General features: G+C 69.7%; 3 protein-coding genes across 3 annotated transcripts; 2 read left to right on the top strand and 1 right to left on the bottom strand.

Annotated features, from left to right (window-relative positions):
* Positions 1 to 6: 6 nt before the first annotated feature.
* CALR (calreticulin) lies at positions 7 to 7722 on the top strand. Its single transcript, XM_068171240.1, is given in 15 exon segments — positions 7 to 127; positions 1589 to 1608; positions 1610 to 1691; positions 2435 to 2638; positions 2748 to 2764; positions 2766 to 2828; positions 3676 to 3774; positions 3776 to 3829; positions 3831 to 3902; positions 4716 to 4766; positions 4768 to 4788; positions 4790 to 4831; positions 5576 to 5722; positions 7176 to 7260; positions 7358 to 7722. Coding segments are annotated over 15 exon segments (1242 nt in total). The 5' UTR covers positions 7 to 33; the 3' UTR covers positions 7549 to 7722.
* A 561-nt stretch (positions 7723 to 8283) lies between these two features.
* RAD23A (RAD23 homolog A, nucleotide excision repair protein) lies at positions 8284 to 14895 on the top strand. Its single transcript, XM_068171238.1, is given in 11 exon segments — positions 8284 to 8505; positions 9179 to 9340; positions 10352 to 10438; positions 10440 to 10534; positions 10740 to 10795; positions 11478 to 11560; positions 11562 to 11604; positions 11697 to 11789; positions 12490 to 12620; positions 12722 to 12877; positions 14305 to 14895. Coding segments are annotated over 11 exon segments (1245 nt in total). The 5' UTR covers positions 8284 to 8373; the 3' UTR covers positions 14512 to 14895.
* Positions 14871 to 16338, bottom strand: GADD45GIP1 (GADD45G interacting protein 1). The gene is given in 4 exon segments (XM_068171239.1): positions 14871 to 15090; positions 15092 to 15262; positions 15972 to 16195; positions 16197 to 16338. Coding segments are annotated over 4 exon segments (711 nt in total). The 5' UTR covers positions 16293 to 16338.
* Positions 16339 to 16549: the final 211 nt, after the last annotated feature.

Raw genomic sequence — 16549 nt, 5'->3', positions numbered from 1 at the left:
GGGCCGCGAGGGACCGACCGACCGACCGCCGCCATGAGCCTCAGCTGCCCCCTCCTGCTCTGCGCCCTCCTGGCGCTGGCGGCCGCAGGGTCCGCCCCGTTCTTCCGGGAGGAGTTCGGGGACGGAGGTGAGGGAGGGGAGGGGCCGGGGCGGGGGTCTCCGGGAGGGGGGGGGGAGGGCGGGGAGAGGGTGAGGCCTGGGGGACCTTGGCGGGGGGGGAGGGACTGAGGTAAAGAGAGACCTTGGGGGGAGGGGAGGTGAAGAGGATCTGGGAGGGGCCTAAGGTGGAAGGGAGGGTGGGGAGGGGTCGCTGGGGTGGGGAGGGGTCGCTGGGGTGGGGAGGGGTCGCTGGGGGTGGGGAGGGGTCGCTGAGGTGGGGAGGGGGTCGCTGAGGGGGAGGGCGAGGCCTAGGCCTAGCGCGCCTCAAAGGGGGGGGGGAGGGAAGGGAGACCTAAGGGGGGGGGGAGGGGGATCTGGGAGGGGCCTAAGGTGAGAGGAAAGCTGGGGAGGGGGTCTCTGAGGTGGGGAGGGGTCTGGATGGACGCTTGGAGGGGGCTAAGGGCCTGGGGTAGAGGAGGGCTGAGAGGAGATCCTGGAGGTAGAGCAAGGAACCAGGAGGTGAAAAGGACCTGGGGGGGGGGGAGGGGGGAATTGGGGTGGGGGGGAGAGGCTTGAGGGACCCTGGAAGGTTTGGGGAGGGGGGCGGGGGGGGAGCTGGAGGCCACCCCTTGAACGAGAGCAGCTGAGGGTCCCTGGGGGACCCCCGGGGACGTGGGAAGGGTCACCTGGGTTGAAGGAGACTTGGGCTGAGGGGAGGGGGCTCTGTGCCCCCCCGGGGGGCTGGGGGGGAGGCTGTGCTGGTTCTAGGGGTCGGGGTCGGGGGGGGGAATGGATGCAGGAAGAGAGAGGCTGAGGAGGATGAGGGAGAGGGAGCTGAAGGCTCTGGCAGTGCTCAGCGGGGAGAGGGAAGGGGAAGAGGGAAGGGGGGGGGTGGGGGGGGGAGGGGCTCAGGACCCCTCTTGGATGTACTCTGTGCATGGGGGGGGGGGTCCAGGGTGCTGGGAGCCCCCCAGGAGAGGGAGCTGAGCCCCTGGAGAGGGACACTTGGGGGGCTGCCCAGGACAGGACCCTGGGGGAGGTCCAGCCCCGGGGGGGGCACTTTGGGCACCTCCAGGGCAGGGTCTGGGGGGGGGTCGAGCCCCGGGGGGGGCACTTTGGGCACCTCCAGGGCAGGGTCTGAGGGGGGAGGTCCAGCCCCGGGGGGGCACTTTGGGCACCTCCAGAGTAGGTTATGGCAAAGGGGGGTCGTGGAGGGGGGGGGTCCGGGGCTGCACTTTGGGCAGCTCCAGGGCAGGGGGGGAAGGTCCACCCCGGGGGGGTCCACTTTGAGCACCTCCAGGGCAGGGTCTAGGGGGGGTCCAGCCCCGGGGGGGGCAATTTGGGCACCTCCAGGGCAGGCAGCTGCGGGAGTGGGGTCGGGGGATGGCAGAGGGGGTCGGGGGTTGGCCGGGGGGATCCGGAGGGGGCCGGGGGGGGGTCCGGGGGGGGCGGGGGGGGGTCCGGGGGTGCTGAGGCTGCCCTCCCGCAGACGCCTGGAGCCAGCGGTGGGGTGGAGTCCAAGCACAAAGCTGACTACGGCCGCTTCGTGCTGAGCGCCGGCAAGTTCTACGGCGACCCCGAGAAGGACAAAGGTGAGGTCCCCGGGGGGGCTCGGGGTGGGGGGCAGCAGGTTCTCGGGGAGGGGGGAGGGGGGCAGGAGGTCCCCGGGGGTCCAGAGGCGCAGCAGGTTCCGGGAGGGGGGGGCAGGAGGTTCCGGGTGGGGAGGGGAGAAGGGCAGCAGGTCTCCGGGGGGGGGGGGGGGGGGGGGTCGTAGGGGAGGGTAGGGCCCGGGAGGTCGGAGGTGGGGGGCAGGTCCCGGGCGGGGGAGGGGGGGCTCCGGGAGGATCGAAATCGGGGGGTCCCGGGGGTCAGAGGAGGCAGGTCCCGAGCGGGGAGGGGGTCCCCGGGGGGGGGTAGGAGTGGGGGGCAGGTCCCAGGCGGGGATCGGAATGGGGGGGGGGTCGGTCCCGGGGGGGGTCGTGCAGCAGGTCCCGGGGTGGTCGGGGGGAAGTCGTCAGAGGGTGGTCCCGGGCGCGGAGGGGAAGGGGTGCGAGGGGGGGGGTGAGCAGGTCCTGGGGGGGGGGGTCGGGGTCAGGATGGGAAGTCGCTCCCGGGGGGGTCGGAGTGGGGGGAGGTCCCGGGTCGGGAACCGAGCAGGGCCCCGGGGAGGTCGGAGGCGGGGAGTGGGTCTCGGGGTGGGTGGGGGGTCGTCGTCGGGCGGTCCCGGGCGCGGAGGGGAGGAGGAGGGGGCTGGGAGCTCGGGTGGGATTGGGTAGCGTTGGGTTGCGTTCTACGCCCCCCGCCCCTAAGCCTCGCCCCCTCCCCTTCCCCCCAGGCATCCAGACGAGCCAGGACGCTCGGTTCTACGCCATCTCCTCCCGCTTCGAGCCCTTCAGCAACCGGGACCGGACGCTGGTGGTGCAGTTCACGGTGAAGCACGAGCAGAGCATCGACTGCGGCGGGGGCTACGTCAAGCTCTTCCCCGCCAGCCTCAGCCAGGAGGACATGCACGGCGACTCCGAGTACAACATCATGTTCGGTGGGTGGCGCTCGCCCCGCCCCTCGCCCCGCCCCCCCGCCTGGGAGGCTCCTCCCCCCGGCTCCTCCCCTCACCGCTCGCCCCCGCCCCTCCCTCCCTCCCTCCCCAGGCCCTGACATCTGCGGCCCCCGGCACCAAGAAGGTTCACGTCATCCTCAACTACAAGGGCAAGAACGTGCTCATCAACAAGGGACATCCGCTGCAAGGTGGGGGAGGGGGCTGCTGGGGACCCCCCCCCGGGCCCTCCTGGGAGGGCTCAGCCTGCTGAGGCCCCGGGGAGGTGCCCCTCTATGTGCCTCTGGTTGTGCCCATCCCCATTGAGACCCCATGGAGATGCTCCTTGTGCCCCCCGGTGGTGCCCATCCCGCTGAGACCCCCTGGTGGTGCCCCCCCAGTGCCCCTCTGGGGGTGTTTAGCCTGCTGAGGCCCTGGGGAGGTGCTCCTTGTGCCCCCCTGGGGGTGCCCATCCCATTGAGACCCCATGGAGATGCCCCCTCTATGCCCCTCTGGTTGTGCCCATCCCATTGAGACCCCATGGAGATGCCCCCTCTATGCCCCCCTGGGGCTGGCCCAGCCCGCTGAGGCCCCCGGAGATGCTCCCCTGTGCCCCATGGGGGTGCCCATGGAGGTGCTCCCTGTGCCTTTCTTGGGGTGCCCATCCCACAGAGACCCCACAGGGGTGCTCCCTGTGCCCCTGGGGGTTACTCTTCTGCCCCATGGTGGTGCCCCTGTACCCTTGTGGGGGGTGCCCATCCCATTGAGACCCCCCTGGGGGGGTGTATCCTGTGCCTATGGAGGTGTTCTCTGTGCCCTCCTGGCAGTGCCCATCCCACTAATGCCCCATGGGGGTGCTCCCTGTGCCCCCCCTGGTGGTGCCCATCCCACTGAGACCCCAGGGAGATGTTCTCTGTGCCCCCCCTGGCAGTGTCCATCCCCCTGAGCCTCCCCCGGGGGTGCTCCCTGTCCCCTTCTGGTGGTCCCCATCTCACTAATGCCCCCCTGGTGGTGCCCACCCCCCTGACGTCCCCCTTGCCCCCCCCGTGCCCCCCAGGGACGACGAGTTCACCCACCTGTACACGCTGGTGCTGCGGCCTGACAACAGCTACGAGGTGAAGATCGACAACGCCAGGGTGGAGGGGGGGCAGCCTGGAGGAGGACTGGGACCTGCTGCCCCCCCGCCGCATCAAGGACCCCCAGTGCGCGCAAGCCCGACGACTGGGACGAGAGGGCCAAGATCGACGACCCCGAGGACACCAAGCCCGAGGTCTGCCGGGGGGCGGGGCTTGGGGCGGGGGCGGGGCTTGGGGGCGGGCCCCGAGGCCAGGGGGAGGGGCTTCATGGGGGGTCCTGAGGCTCCTCTAAGGGAAGGGGGGAGGGGCTTGGGGCAGGCCCCAAGGTCAGGGGGAGGGCCTGGGGGGCGTGGCCTCTGAACCTGCTGAACCTTTTCTCCCCTCCCCACAGCTGCTCTAAGGGGAGGGGGGAGGGGCTTGGGGCAGGCCCCGAGGCCAGGGGGAGGGGCTTCATGTGGGTCCTGAGGCTCCTCTAAGGGAAGGGGGTGAGGCTTGGGGGCCTGCCCCGAGGCTGCTCAATGGGGGGAGGGGCTTGGGGCGGGCCCTGAGGCCAGGGGGCGGGGCTTGGGGTGGGCCCTGAGGCTGCTCTGAGGGGGAGGGAGTGGGGCTGGGGGGCGTGGCCTCTGAGCCTGCTGAACCCTTTCCACCCCTCTAAGCTGCTCTAAGGGAAGGGGAAGGGGGCTTGGGGCGGGTCCTCAGGGCCAGGGGGCGGGGCTTGGGGTGGGCCCTGAGGCTGCTCTGAGGGGGAGGGAGCAGGGCTGGGGGCATGGCCTCGGAGCCTGCTCAACCCTTTCCCCCCTCCTGTCAGCTGCTCTAAGGCCAGGGGGGAGGGGCTTGGGGCGGGTCCTCAGGCCAGGGGGAGGAGCTTGGGGCTGGCCCCAAGGCTGCTCAATGCCCTTCCCCTGCCTCCCCCTGGCTGCTCCAAGAGGAGGGGAAGGGGCTGGGGGCGTGGCCTCTGAGCCTGCTCAATGCCCTTCCCCCCCCCCCCCCACCTTCCCCCGCTGCAGGACTGGGACAAACCTGAGCACATCCCAGACCCTGATGCCAAGAAGCCTGAGGGACTGGGATGAGGAAATGGATGGGGGAGTGGGAGCCCCCAGTCATCCAGAACCCTGAGTACAAGGTGGGGCTCGGGGGGGGGCTCCCAAAGGTGGGGAGGGGGTCGCTAAGGTGAGGGCTGAGGGAGAGGGTACAAGGGGAGAGGGCTGGGGGGGCTCCCAAAGGGGGTGGGAGTGCAAGGAGAGAAGGCTGGGGGGGCTCACAAGGTGGGGCTGGGGGCTCCCAAAGGGGGGAGGGGGTCGCCAAGGTGAAGGCTGGGGGAGGGGGAGCTGGGGAAGGGGTCACCAAGGCAAGGGCTTGGGGAGGACTCATAAAGGGAGAGGGGGCTCACAAGGTGGGGCTGGGGGAGGGGGGGGTCATAAGCTGGGGTGTGGGGAGGAGGGTACAAGGGAAGAGGGCTGGGGGGTCTCACGAGGTGAGGATGGGGGACGGGGGCTATAAGGAATGGCTACAAGGTGGGGGCTGGGGGCTCACAAGGTGAGGCTGGGGGTGCTACAAGGTGGGGATGGGAGGGGGATCATAAGGTGAAGGAGAGTTACAAGGTGGGGGAGGGGGGCCTAGGAGGGGCTACAAGGGGAGGCTTGGGGGGCTGGGGGCTCACAAGGGGAGGCTGAGAGGGGAGGCGGAGTCATAAGGTAAGGGGGGGCCTGGAGAGGGGGCTACAAGGAGAGGCTGGGGGGGGACCCCAAGGTGAGGGGAGAAAGGAGGGGGGGTGGTGGTACAAGGGCACTCCCTGCCCCCCGGGGGTGTTGTGCACGCTCCTGGCCGGCTCCTGAGCGCCCCCTGGCGGCGCCTTTGCCCCTCCCAGGGCGAGTGGAGGCCCAGGCAGATCGACAACCCTGCCTACAAGGGGGCAAGTGGGCTGCACCCCGAGATCGAGAACCCCGAGTACAGCCCTGACCCCCTGCTCTACGCCTACGACAGCTTCGGCGTCATCGGCCTCGACCTCTGGCAGGTGCTGCCCCCCCCCGCCCCTGGGACCCCCCCTTGCTCTGTGCCCCCCACTCCTGGAGTGCTCTTCCCCCCACTTCCTGTGGGACCCCCCCCTTCCAGAGCACTGGGTGCCCCCCACTTGTGCCCCCCCCTTCCAGAGCACTGGGTGCCCCCCACTTGTGTGGCCCCCCTTCCTGGAGCACTGTGCCTCCGTTTCCTGGGTGCCCCCCTTCTTGCCACCCTGGGTGCCCCCCTACTTCCTGGGTGCCCCCCCCCCCGTGTCCTCAGGACCCCCCTCCCCATGCTCTGTGTCAGCCTGGGGCCTCTCCTCTGCTCCCTCCCCTGGTTCTCCAGTGACCTTCTGGTCCTGCTTGGGTCCCCTCTGCTCCTTCCCCCCTCCTGTGGGTCCCCAGGGTCCCCTCTTCTCCTTCCCTCTCCTCTATGTCCCTGAGGCCCTCTCTCAACCCCTTCTCTGGAGCCCTGTGGGTCCTCTCTGCTCCTTCCCCTGTGGGTCCCTGAGGTCCTCTGACCCCCTCCTATGGGTCCCCTCTTCCCCTCCTCCTGTGGGTCCCTGAGGACTCCTCTCTCCTCCTTCCCTCTTCTCTATGTCCCTGAGATCCTCTCTCAACCTTCTCTGGATCCCTGTGGGTCCTCTCTGCTCCTTCCCCTCCCCTGTGTGTCCCTGAGATCCTCTCTGATCCCTCCTATGGGTCCCCAGGGTCCCCTCTGCTCCTTCCCTCCTCCTCTGGGTCTCTGAAGTCTTCTCTCAATCCCTCCTCTGGATCCCTGTGGGTCCCCTTTGCCCTTTCCCCCCAATCCTCCTGTGGGTCCTCTCTGCTCCTTCCCCTCCCCTGTGCATCCCTGAGGTCCTTTCTGATCCCTCCTGTGGGTCCCCAGGGTCCCCTCTGCCCCTTCCCCCCCTCTCCTCTGGGTCTCCTCTGCTCCTTCCCCTCTCCTGTGGGTCCCTGAGGTCCTCTCTCCTGCTTCCCTCTCCTTTATGTCCCTGAGGTCCTCTCTCAACCCCACCTCTGGATCCCTCTGTGTCTCCTCTGCCCTTTCCCCCCTCCTCTTCATCCCCAGGGTCCCCCTCTGCTCCTTCCCCTCCCCTGTGCATCCCTGAGGTCCTCTCTGATCCCTCCTCTGGGTCCCCAGGATCCCCTCTGCCCCTTTCCCCCCTCCTCTGGGTCCCCTCTGCTCCTTCTTTCTCCTCTATGTTCCTGAGGTCCTCTCTCAATCCCTTCTCTGGATCCCTGTGGGTCCCCTCTGCCCCTTCCCCCCCCCCCCTCCTCTGGGTCCCCAGGGTCCTCTCTGCTCCTTCCCCTCCCCTGTGCATCCCTGAGGTCCTCTCTGATCCCTCCTGTGGGTCCCCAGGGTCCCCTCTGTCTCTTCTCCCCCTCCCCCAGGGTCCCCTCTGCCCCTCCCCCCCCTCCTCTGTGCCCCAGGGCCCCCTCTGACGCCCCCTCCCCTGCCCCCAGGTGAAGTCCGGGACCATCTTTGACAACTTCCTGATCACCGACGACGAGAAGCTGGCCGAGGAGATCGGCAACGAGACCTGGGGGGGCCACCAAGGTAGGGATGGGGACAGCCCTGCAGCCCCCCCCCGGACCCCCAGGGACCCCTCCCGGGCCCTCCCCCTGACCCCCCACCCCCCTCCCCCCCCCGCAGGACGCCGAGAGGAAGATGAAGGAGCAGCAGGACGAGGAGCAGAGGAAGAAGCAGGAGGAGGAAGAGAAGCAGCAGAAGGAAGAGGAGGGGGACGAGGAGGGGGAGGGGGACGAGGAGGAGGAGGAGGAGGAAGAGGAGCCTGAAGCCGAGGCCGAAGAGGCGACCCCGCGGGACGAGCTGTGAGGGGGTGGGGGGTGGGGAAGGTGCGGCCCGGGCCCCCCCCCCCGCGGCCCCCCCAACTGTCTCTGTGAGACCCTGGACTCTTTTGTACGGCCGCGGGCCGGGGCGGGGGGGGAGGACTCAGGAACGGCGCCGGGCCCGGAACCACCCCACCGCGGCGGGAGGGGAGGGGAGGGGAGCGGGGAGACCGGTGAGGGGGGTGGGCACGGGGACCCCTCCCCTCCCCTCCCCCTCCTCCCGCCCCGGCGGGGGACACGGGGGGGTGTGTTGGGGGGGGGGGGGAAAGGGGGCTCCGCGGGGCGCACGGGACTGTCACGGCGGCGGGGGGGGGGGGCGGGGGAGGTGGGGGGGGGGGTCGTGGCGATCCGGTTTCTATTAAATTAAGGCTCGTCCCGGGCGCTGCCTCCTCCCGGCTTCGTTGTTCTCCATCTTCCCCCTCCCCGCCCCTGCCGCCGCCGCCGCCGCCATTTGGTGCCGCCGCGGCCGTCACGTGACACACCCCCGCCACCCACCCGCGTCACGTGGTCGGCTGGGAGGTGTGCGGTGGGAGGGGGGAAAGCGCGAGGCGCCGCCGCCATTTTGTGCCGCTCGCTTCTTTCCCACCCCCTCCGCCTCCTCTCTTCTTCCCGCCCCCCACCCCCTCGCGCGCGTCACGTGGCTGGGCGCGCAGCGCCACCCCCGCCCGCGGGGCGCACGGGAGAGGAGGAAAGGGAGGGGTGGGGGGGAGAGGAGGGAGGAGGAGGAGGAGGAGGAGGGGTGACGTAGTTCCGGCCGCGCGTCACGTGGCGGAAGCGGCGGGGCGCCTAAGATGGCGGCGGCGTGAGTTGCATGTTGTGGGTTCCGCCGGGAGGAGCCGCCGCCGCCTCCGCCGCCGCTGCCGCCGCCGTCATGGCGGTGACCGTGACGCTGAAGACGCTGCAGCAGCAAACGTTCAAGATCCGGATGGAGCCGCACGAGACGGTGAGGGCCGCGGCGGGGCGGAACGGGGCGGGGGGGGGGGGGGAAGCCGGCGGCCAGCGGCCGTTGAGGCGGGCCGGGGCCGGGCCGGGATCAGCCTTTCCCCCCTCCCCCCCTCCCCCCCCCTACACACCCCGCACGGAGCCCGGCCGAGGCTCACCGGGCAGCGCCCTCGCTCCTTTCTCCGGCCCGGGTCAGGCCTGCGCTGGGCTCTCGGCCGCTTCCTCTTGCCGGGCCCCGGCGGAGCCTCCCCCCCGCTCCGGCCCCGCAGCCGCTTCAGCTCCCCGGGATGGGGCCCGAGGGGGCTGGGGGGTGAGGAGCAGGAGCTGGGACTGCCTCTGCCCCCTCCCTCTCCCTCCCTCTCCCTCTCCCCGCAGCGCTGTTGCGGTCCCCTTGCCCGCTGCGGCGCTGCCGTTGCCGGGGGGGGGGGGGGGGGGGGGATGGGGGGGGGGGTCAGTTCCTGCCATCGCCCCCCGGGACCCCTCGGCGGGTTGGGGTCTCCTGGCTGCCGTTAGCGCGCGGGGCTGGGGGGGGGGGGGGGGGGTTGGAAGCCGTTTCGGGAGGCGCCGAAGCCTCCCCCCCCCCCCCCCGCCCGGGGCTCCGCAGCCCAGCCGGGGCCGGCGGGGGGTGGGGGTTGGGGGGTGGGGGGCAGGGCGTGACGCCCCCCGGCGCCCAGGTGCGGGCCCTGAAGGAGAAGATCGAGGCGGAGAAGGGCAGCGAGGCCTTCCCCGTGGCCGGGCAGAAGCTGATCTACGCCGGCAAGATCCTGAGCGACGAGGTCCCCATCCGCGAGTACCGCATCGACGAGAAGAACTTCGTGGTGGTCATGGTGACCAAGGTGGGAGGGGGAGACCACCGCCCCCCCCCCCCCCCCCCCCCGGGCCGGGGCTGACTCCTAGGGACCTCTCCCCCCCAGCACTGCTTGGTTACAGCTTCCCTGCTCTCTGTATTCTCTTCCTTTTTCTTCCCTCCTTTCCTTCCTCTGTCTGCTCTCTCTGCATCTCTTCCTTTCTTTTTCGTCTCACTTCTCCCCTCCCTTCCCCTCCTCTCTCCCCTCCCCTCCTCGTCTCCCTTCTTCTCTCCTGCCTTCCCCTTCTCTCTCTCCCCTCCCTTCCTTCCCCTCCTCTCCCTTCTCCCTTCTCTCTCTTTCTCTCCCCTGCCTTCCCCTTCTCTCTTCTCCCCTCTTCTCCTCTCTTCTTTCTCCCTTCTCCTCCTTTCCCTTCTCCTCCTTTCCCTTCTCCTCCTTTCCCTTCTCCTCCTTTCCCTTCTCCTCCTTTCCCTTCTCCTCCTTTCCCTTCTCCTCCTTTCCTTCTCCTCCTTTCCCTTCTCCTCCTTTCCCTTCTCCTCCTTTCCCTTCTCCTCCTTTCCCTTCTCCTCCTTTCCCTTCTCCTCCTTTCCCTTCTCCTCCTTTCCCTTCTCCTCCTTTCCCTTCTCCTCCTTTCCCTTCTCCTCCTTTCCCTTCTCCTCCTTTCCCTTCTCCCTCCTTCCTTCTCCTCCTTTCCCTTCTCCTCCTTTCCCTTCTCCTCCTTTCCCTTCTCCTCCTTTCCCTTCTCCTCCTTTCCCTTCTCCTCCTTTCCCTTCTTCTCCTCTTCCTTCTCCTTCACTCTCTTCTCTCCCTTTGCCTTCTCTCTCCTTCCCCCTCTCTCTCTCCTCCCTCTTTCTCTCCCTCCCCTCCTCTTCCCTTCTCCCCTGTCCTTGGTATGTGGGAGCCCAGGCTGGGGAGGGGCTGGGACACAGGGCTGGGGAGGGGGCTGGAGCCCAGGGCTGGGACACAGGGCTGGGGAGGGGGCTGGGACACAGTGCTGGGGAGGGGGCTGGGGTTGATTCCAGTCCTACCTCTCCCCCCCAGGCCAAGGCAGCCCTGGGCACTGCAGCTCCTGAGGCCGCGGCCGGCAGCACCTCCGACCCCCCCGCGGCCCCGGGGCCCCCCCCAGCCTGCTGACACCGCCCCTCCCCCGCCCCCTGCGGCCCCCAGCGAGGAGACCCCGCCCCAGGACCTCCCCCCCCTCACCCTCTCGGAGCCTGCAGCAGGGTAAGGAGCAGGCAGGGGCCGGGGGGCGCTCAGTGCAGCCCTGGGTTGGGGCAGCACAGAGGAGACTTGGGGGGGGGGGGAGGGAAGAAGGAGGAGGGGAGGGGGGCTGGGCTGGCAGGGAGGGGGGGAACAGGGGGCTTTTGGGGGGGCTGCCTGTGCCCCTCTCAAGCCCCTCCCCCCTCCCATCTCTCTCTTGACCCCACAGCTCCGTGCCCCCCCCGGGCAGTGCCGGGCGCTCGGCTGACGCTGCCTCCACCCTCGGTGGGTGCTGGGGGGGGAGCTTGGGGTCGGGGGGGGGGGGGAAGGACTGGGAGGTGTTTTGGGGGTCCCCAGGGGAAGGATAAGGAGGGGGGGCTGGTGTTTGGGGAACCTCAGTCTGGGGCACGGGGTGGGGGGGGGCCCTGCTTACAGGGGTCCTTGTCTGGGGGGGGGCTTAAGACTGGGGCAGGAGGGGTCCTGGGTTTTGGGGGGGGGGCCTCAGGGCTGGGGAGACTCTGATGTGAGGGAGGGTCCCAGAGCCTAGGCAGGGGTCTCAGCTTCTGCTTTGGGGTGGGTGGGGGTCCAGAGGGGTCCTGGGGCTGGGAAGGTCTCAATTTGGAGGTGTCAGAGCCTGGGGAGTGCCAGCACTGCAGAAGGGGTTTGGGGGGCTGGGGGGGGGGGAGACACTCTGCCTGGGTCAAACTTGGGGGGGGGAAGGTGTGCTCACTGGGGTCACTGCCTCAGTGTGCCCCTGGGGGGTGCTGGGGGGGGGGCACTCTTGGCAGGCTGCACTGCCTCAGTGTGATGTTGGGGGGCGCTCCTGGGGGGGTGCAGTGCTGCGGTGTCTTTCTGGGGGGGTGCTGTGGGAGGTTGCAGTGCCTGGGTGTGCCCCTGGGGGCGCTGTGGGAGCACTCCCAGGGGGGTGCAGCGCCTGGGTGTGACGCTGGGGGGCGCTGTGGGGCAGTGACCGGCTCGGAGTACGAGACGATGCTGACGGAGATCATGTCCATGGGCTACGAGCGCGAGAGGGTGGTGGCCGCCCTCAGGGGCCAGCTACAACAACCCCCACCGGGCCGTGGAGTACCTGCTGACGGTGAGCTGGGCGGGGTCCCTGGGCGGGGTCCTCTTTGAACCCCACCCCTCTGTGACCCCCACCCCTTTTTGACCCCCACCCCTCTGTCCCCAGGGCATCCTGGGAGCCCAGAGCCCGAGCGCCCCCCGGTGCAGGAGAGTCGCCCCCCGGAGCAGCAGCCGGTGGAAGGTGGGCGTGGCTTGGGTAGGACACACCCCCCTCCTCCCCCAGGGTGTGGCCAGTGTGGAGCCACACCCAGCCTGCTGAGGCTTCAACCCCCTGGTGGGCAGAGGTCTGGGGTGTGGGTGTGGCCTGGAGGTTGCTGGTGTATGGGTGTGGTCCCAGTGCTCCTCCCACTTGGGGGTGTGGCATCCCAGGGTGTGGCCAGTGTGGAGCCACACCCAGCGTGCTGAGGCTTCACCCCCCTTGGTGGGCAGAGGTCTGGGTTGTGGGCGTGGCCTGGAGGTTCCTAAGGTGTGGGTGTGATCCTAAAGCTCCTCCCATTTGGGGGCGTGGCCCCCCCAGGTGTGGCCGATGCTGAGCCACACCCAAAGTGCCAAAGCCTCACCCTCTTGGTGGGCGGAGCTTTGGGTTGGGTGGAGCTCTGGGTTGGGTGGTGTGGCCTTGGAGGCTCCTGATATGTGGGTGTGGTGCCACAGCTCCTCCCCTTTGGGGTGTGGCCTGTCCTAAGCCCCACCCCCACGGTGTGGCCCCTGGGGTGGGGCTGTGATTAACCCACCCGAGCTGGGCTTGGCTGGAGGCTCCCTGTGGCTGTGTCCCGCTCAGGACCCTCCCCTGAAGGGGGGAAGTAATAGGGGGTGGGGAGGAGGGAATAAAGGTGGGGTTGAGGGGGAGGGTGTGGCTTGCCCTGGCCCCTCCCCCAACCCTTTGGCCCCTCCCCCAGGGGAGAACCCCTTGGAGTTCCTGCGGGAGCAGCCCCAGTTCCAGAACATGCGGCAGGTGATCCAGCAGAACCCGGCCCTGCTGCCGGCCCTGCTCCAGCAGCTGGGCCAGGAGAACCCCCAGCTGCTGCAGGTAACGCCCCCCAGCCCCCCCCGACCCACCCCCCCTCGGGGGGGTCCCCCCAAACCTCCCCTGCCCCCCTCCCCTCACCCTCAGCTGCCCCCTGCCCCCAGCAAATCAGCCAGCACCAGGAGCAGTTCATCCAGATGCTGAACGAGCCCCTGGGGGAGCTGGGGGAGCTGGAGGGGGAGCTGGGCGCCATCGGGGATGAGTCCCCCCAGATGAACTACATCCAGGTGACGCCTCAGGAAAAAGAAGCCATAGAGAGGGTAAGGCTCCCCGGGGGCTACCGGGGCGGGGGTGGCACGGGGGGGTCAGGGGAGGTCAGTAGGGCCCAGGGTTAACAGCAGGGGTGGGATGCAGCCATCAGTAGGGACCAGGGTTAACAGCAGGGGTGGGGATGCAGCCATCAGTAGGGACCAGGGTTAACAGCAGGGGTGGGGGGTGGGGGGTGGGGGGGATGCAGCCATCAGTAGGGCCCAGGGTTAACAGTGGGGATGGGCAGCAGGTGACTTCCATCAGTAGGGACCAGAGTTAACAGCAGGGGTGGGCTGCAGCCATCAGTAGGGACCAGGGTTAACAGCAGGGGTGGGGGGATGCAGCCATCAGTAGGGCCCAGGGTTAACAGCAGGGTGGGAGGTGGGGGGATGCAGCCATCAGTAGGGCCCAGAGTTAACGAGGCTCAAAGCCGTAGGTTGGGCATGAGACCATCAGTAGGGCCCAGGGTTAACGAGGCTCAGAGCCATCAGTAGGGCCCAGGGGCTGTCAATAGGGCCCAGGGTCAACAAGGCTGAGGATTAACAAGGCTCGAGGGCTGGCTGTCAGTAGGACCCAGGGTTAACAAGGTTCAGGGTTAGCAAGGCTGAGGGCCTGGGGCTGTCAGTAGGGCTCAGGGTTAACGAGGCTGAGGGACAGCGAGGCTGGAGGGCTGCAGGCAGGGCTCAGGGCCATCAGTAGGGCCCCAGGGTTAACAAGGCTGGGGGTCAGCAAGGCTGAGGGCTGCAGGTGGGGCTCAGGCCATCAGTAGGGCCCAGGGTTAACGAGGCTGAGGGTCAGCAATGCTGAAGGCCATCAGTAGGGCCCAGGGTTAACAAGGCTGAGAGTCAGCAATGCTGAAAGCCATCAGTAGGGCCCAGGGTTAACGAGGCTGGGGGTCAGCAATGCTGAAGGCCGTCAGTAGGGCCCAGGGTTAAGAAGGCTGAGGGTCAGCGAGGCTGAAGGCCGTCAGTAGGGCTCAGGGTTAACAAGGCTGAGGGTCAGCGAGGCTGAAGGCCGTCAGTAGGGCCCAGGGTTAAGAAGGCTGAGGGTCAGCGAGGCTGAAGGCCGTCAGTAGGGCCCAGGGTTAACGAGGCTGGGGGTCAGCGAGGCTGAGGGCTGCAGGTGGGGCTCAGGGCCATCAGTAGGGCTCAGGGTTAACAAGCCTGGGGGTCAGCGAGGCTGAAGGCCGTCAGTAGGGCCCAGGGTTAACAAGGCTGGGGGTCAGCGAGGCTGAAGGCCGTCAGTAGGGCCCAGGGTTAACAAGGCTGAGGGTCAGTGAGGCTGAGGGCTGCAGGTGGGGCTCAGGGCCATCAGTAGGGCCCAGGGTTAACGAGGCTGGGGGTCAGCGAGGCTGAGGGCTGCAGGTGGGGCTCAGGGCCGTCAGTAGGGCCCAGGGTTAACAAGGCTGAGGGTCAGCGATGCTGAAGGCCATCAGTAGGGCCCAGGGTTAACGAGGCTGGGGGTCAGCGAGGCTGAGGGCTGCAGGTGGGGCTCAGGGCCGTCAGTAGGGCCCAGGGTTAACGCCTCTGCAGTTGAAGGCCTGGGCTTCCCCGAGAGCCTGGTGATCCAGGCCTACTTCGCCTGCGAGAAGAACGAGAACCTGGCAGCCAACTTCCTGCTCAGCCAGAACTTCGACGACGACTGAGGAGGGGCCTGGACACCCCCCAGCGACCACCGCCGCCCCTCCCCCCCCCGACAACACCAACCCCCCAGACCCCACCCCCCCTCCCCCAAGAGGGTCTCCCCACCTCGGGGGGGTCCCACCTTTGGGGAGGGGGCGTGGCTCTGCCTGGGGGGGGGGGAGGGGGTAAGACCTGGACACCACCCCCCAGAGTCCCACCCCCCTCCCCCGGGGGGGGGCTGTGCTCAATCGCTTTGTCCTGTGACCCCCACCCTACCCTTCCCCTCCCCCACCCCGCGTCCTGCCCCTGGGGGGGGTACAAAACAAGACTGGGGGGGGGGGGGAGGGGGAGGGGGAAGGGGAGAGAGAGAGAGAAAAAAAAATTAAAACCGCAGAATTTTAAACCCATTTTGAGTCTCGGGGAGGTGCTTGGGGGAGGGGCAGCTCAGTCCCCGGCAGGGGGCGCTCCGGGGGGGGGGCCGGGCGGCGGCGGCGGCCTCGGCCTCGGCCATGGCTTTGCGAGCGGCCTCCTCCCGCTCCTGCCGCCGGCGCCGCTTCTCCTCCCGCCGCTGCTGCTGCTCCAGGTCCTGCAGCAGCGCCTGGGCGCGGGCGGCGGCAGCGGCGCCGCTGCCCCCCCGCCAGCCCCGCCTCGGCCAGCAGCCGCCGCCGCCGCTCCGCGTCCTGCCGAGCCTTGTCCCGGGCTTGCTGCCGCTGCTGCCGCCAGGCGCTGATGCGGGCGGGCATGGCCGCCAGGCTGCGAGCCACCAGCGCCTCCCTGCGGGCGCGCCGGGGAACGACAGACAGCGAGCGGCATGGGGACGGGGCGCCGAGACGGCCCCGACCCCCCCCGGAGCCGGCCCGGACCCCCCCCCCAGCAGGAGCCATCAGAGCGCCCCCGGAACACCCGAGCCTGAGCCCAGTCCTCCCGGACCCCCTCCCCGTGCCCCCAGACCCTCTCCCAGTCCCTGCAGCGCTCCCCGGACCCCCTCCCAGTGCCCCAAATCCTCTCCCACTACCCCCAGATCTCCCCAGACCCTTTCCCAGTCCCTACACAGCGCTCCCCAGACCCCCTCCCAGTGCCCCCAGAGCTCCCGAGACCCCCTCCCCAATCCCTGCAGCGCTCCTCAGACCCTCTCCCCCGTGCCCCCAGACCCTCTCCCAGTCCCTACAGCGCGCCCCAGACCCCCTCCCACTGCCCCCAGATCTCCCCAGACCCTCTCCCAGTCCCTGCAACGATCCTCAGACCCTCTCCCAGTCCTGCAGCGCTTCCCAGACCCCCTCCCAGTGCCCCCAGCTGTCCCCAGACCTACTCCCAGTGCCCCCAGATCCGCTACCAGTCCCTGCAGCGCTCCCCAGACCCTCTCCCAGCGCCCCCAGACCCTCTCCCGCTGCCCCCAGCGCTCCCCAGACCCTCTCCCAGCGCCCCCAGACCCTCTCCCAGCGCCCCCAGCGCTCCCCGGCCCCTCTCCCAGCGCCGCTCCCACCTCTCCTGCCGCCGCTGCGCCTCCTCCTGCTCTCGCCGGTCCAGCGCCGCCTGCATCTCCCGCAGCGTCGGCTGCCACTCGCGCTCCTCCTCCCGCAGCGCCCGCAGCTGCTCCCGGTTGGGCCAGAGCCGCTCGACCGGCACCCCCGAGGCCTCCCCGAGCCGCCCGTACAGCCGCGCCGCCGCCCGGGGGTCCTCGGGGTTCCCCGGGCCCGGCCGCCGCCGCCAGCCGCAGCGGGGGGGCCCGGTAGAACCGCAGCGGGGCCGCGGCCGCCGGGGAGGAGCGGGCCCGGCCCAGCGCACGCCACAAGGGCGCCGCCATTGTTGCGACCGGAAGTGGCCGAGGGAGAGGGCGGAAGTAGGTGAAGGCGCGGGCGAAGCCGGGCAGATTAGGGTCGGGAGGGGAACGGGGAGGAGCCAGGGCGGGGCTTGAGGGCAGGGGGCGGAGTCAGGGGGTGGAGGGAGTCCGAGCGCGGAGCTCGGAACGGGGAGGGGGGAGGGAGACCCCGAAACGGGGCTGGAAGCGCAGGGAGGACCCCGAAACGGGGCCGGCGGGACCCTGAGGGGACCCTCTTAAGG

This window comes from Melanerpes formicivorus, unplaced genomic scaffold, assembly GCF_026170545.1.
Source record: "Melanerpes formicivorus ecotype bairdi unplaced genomic scaffold, bMelFor1.0.p_v2 SCAF_2516, whole genome shotgun sequence".
NCBI lineage: Eukaryota > Metazoa > Chordata > Aves > Piciformes > Picidae > Melanerpes > Melanerpes formicivorus.
Note: the sequence above shows the minus strand (reverse complement) of the source record. Positions and strands in the feature narration are given on the sequence as shown.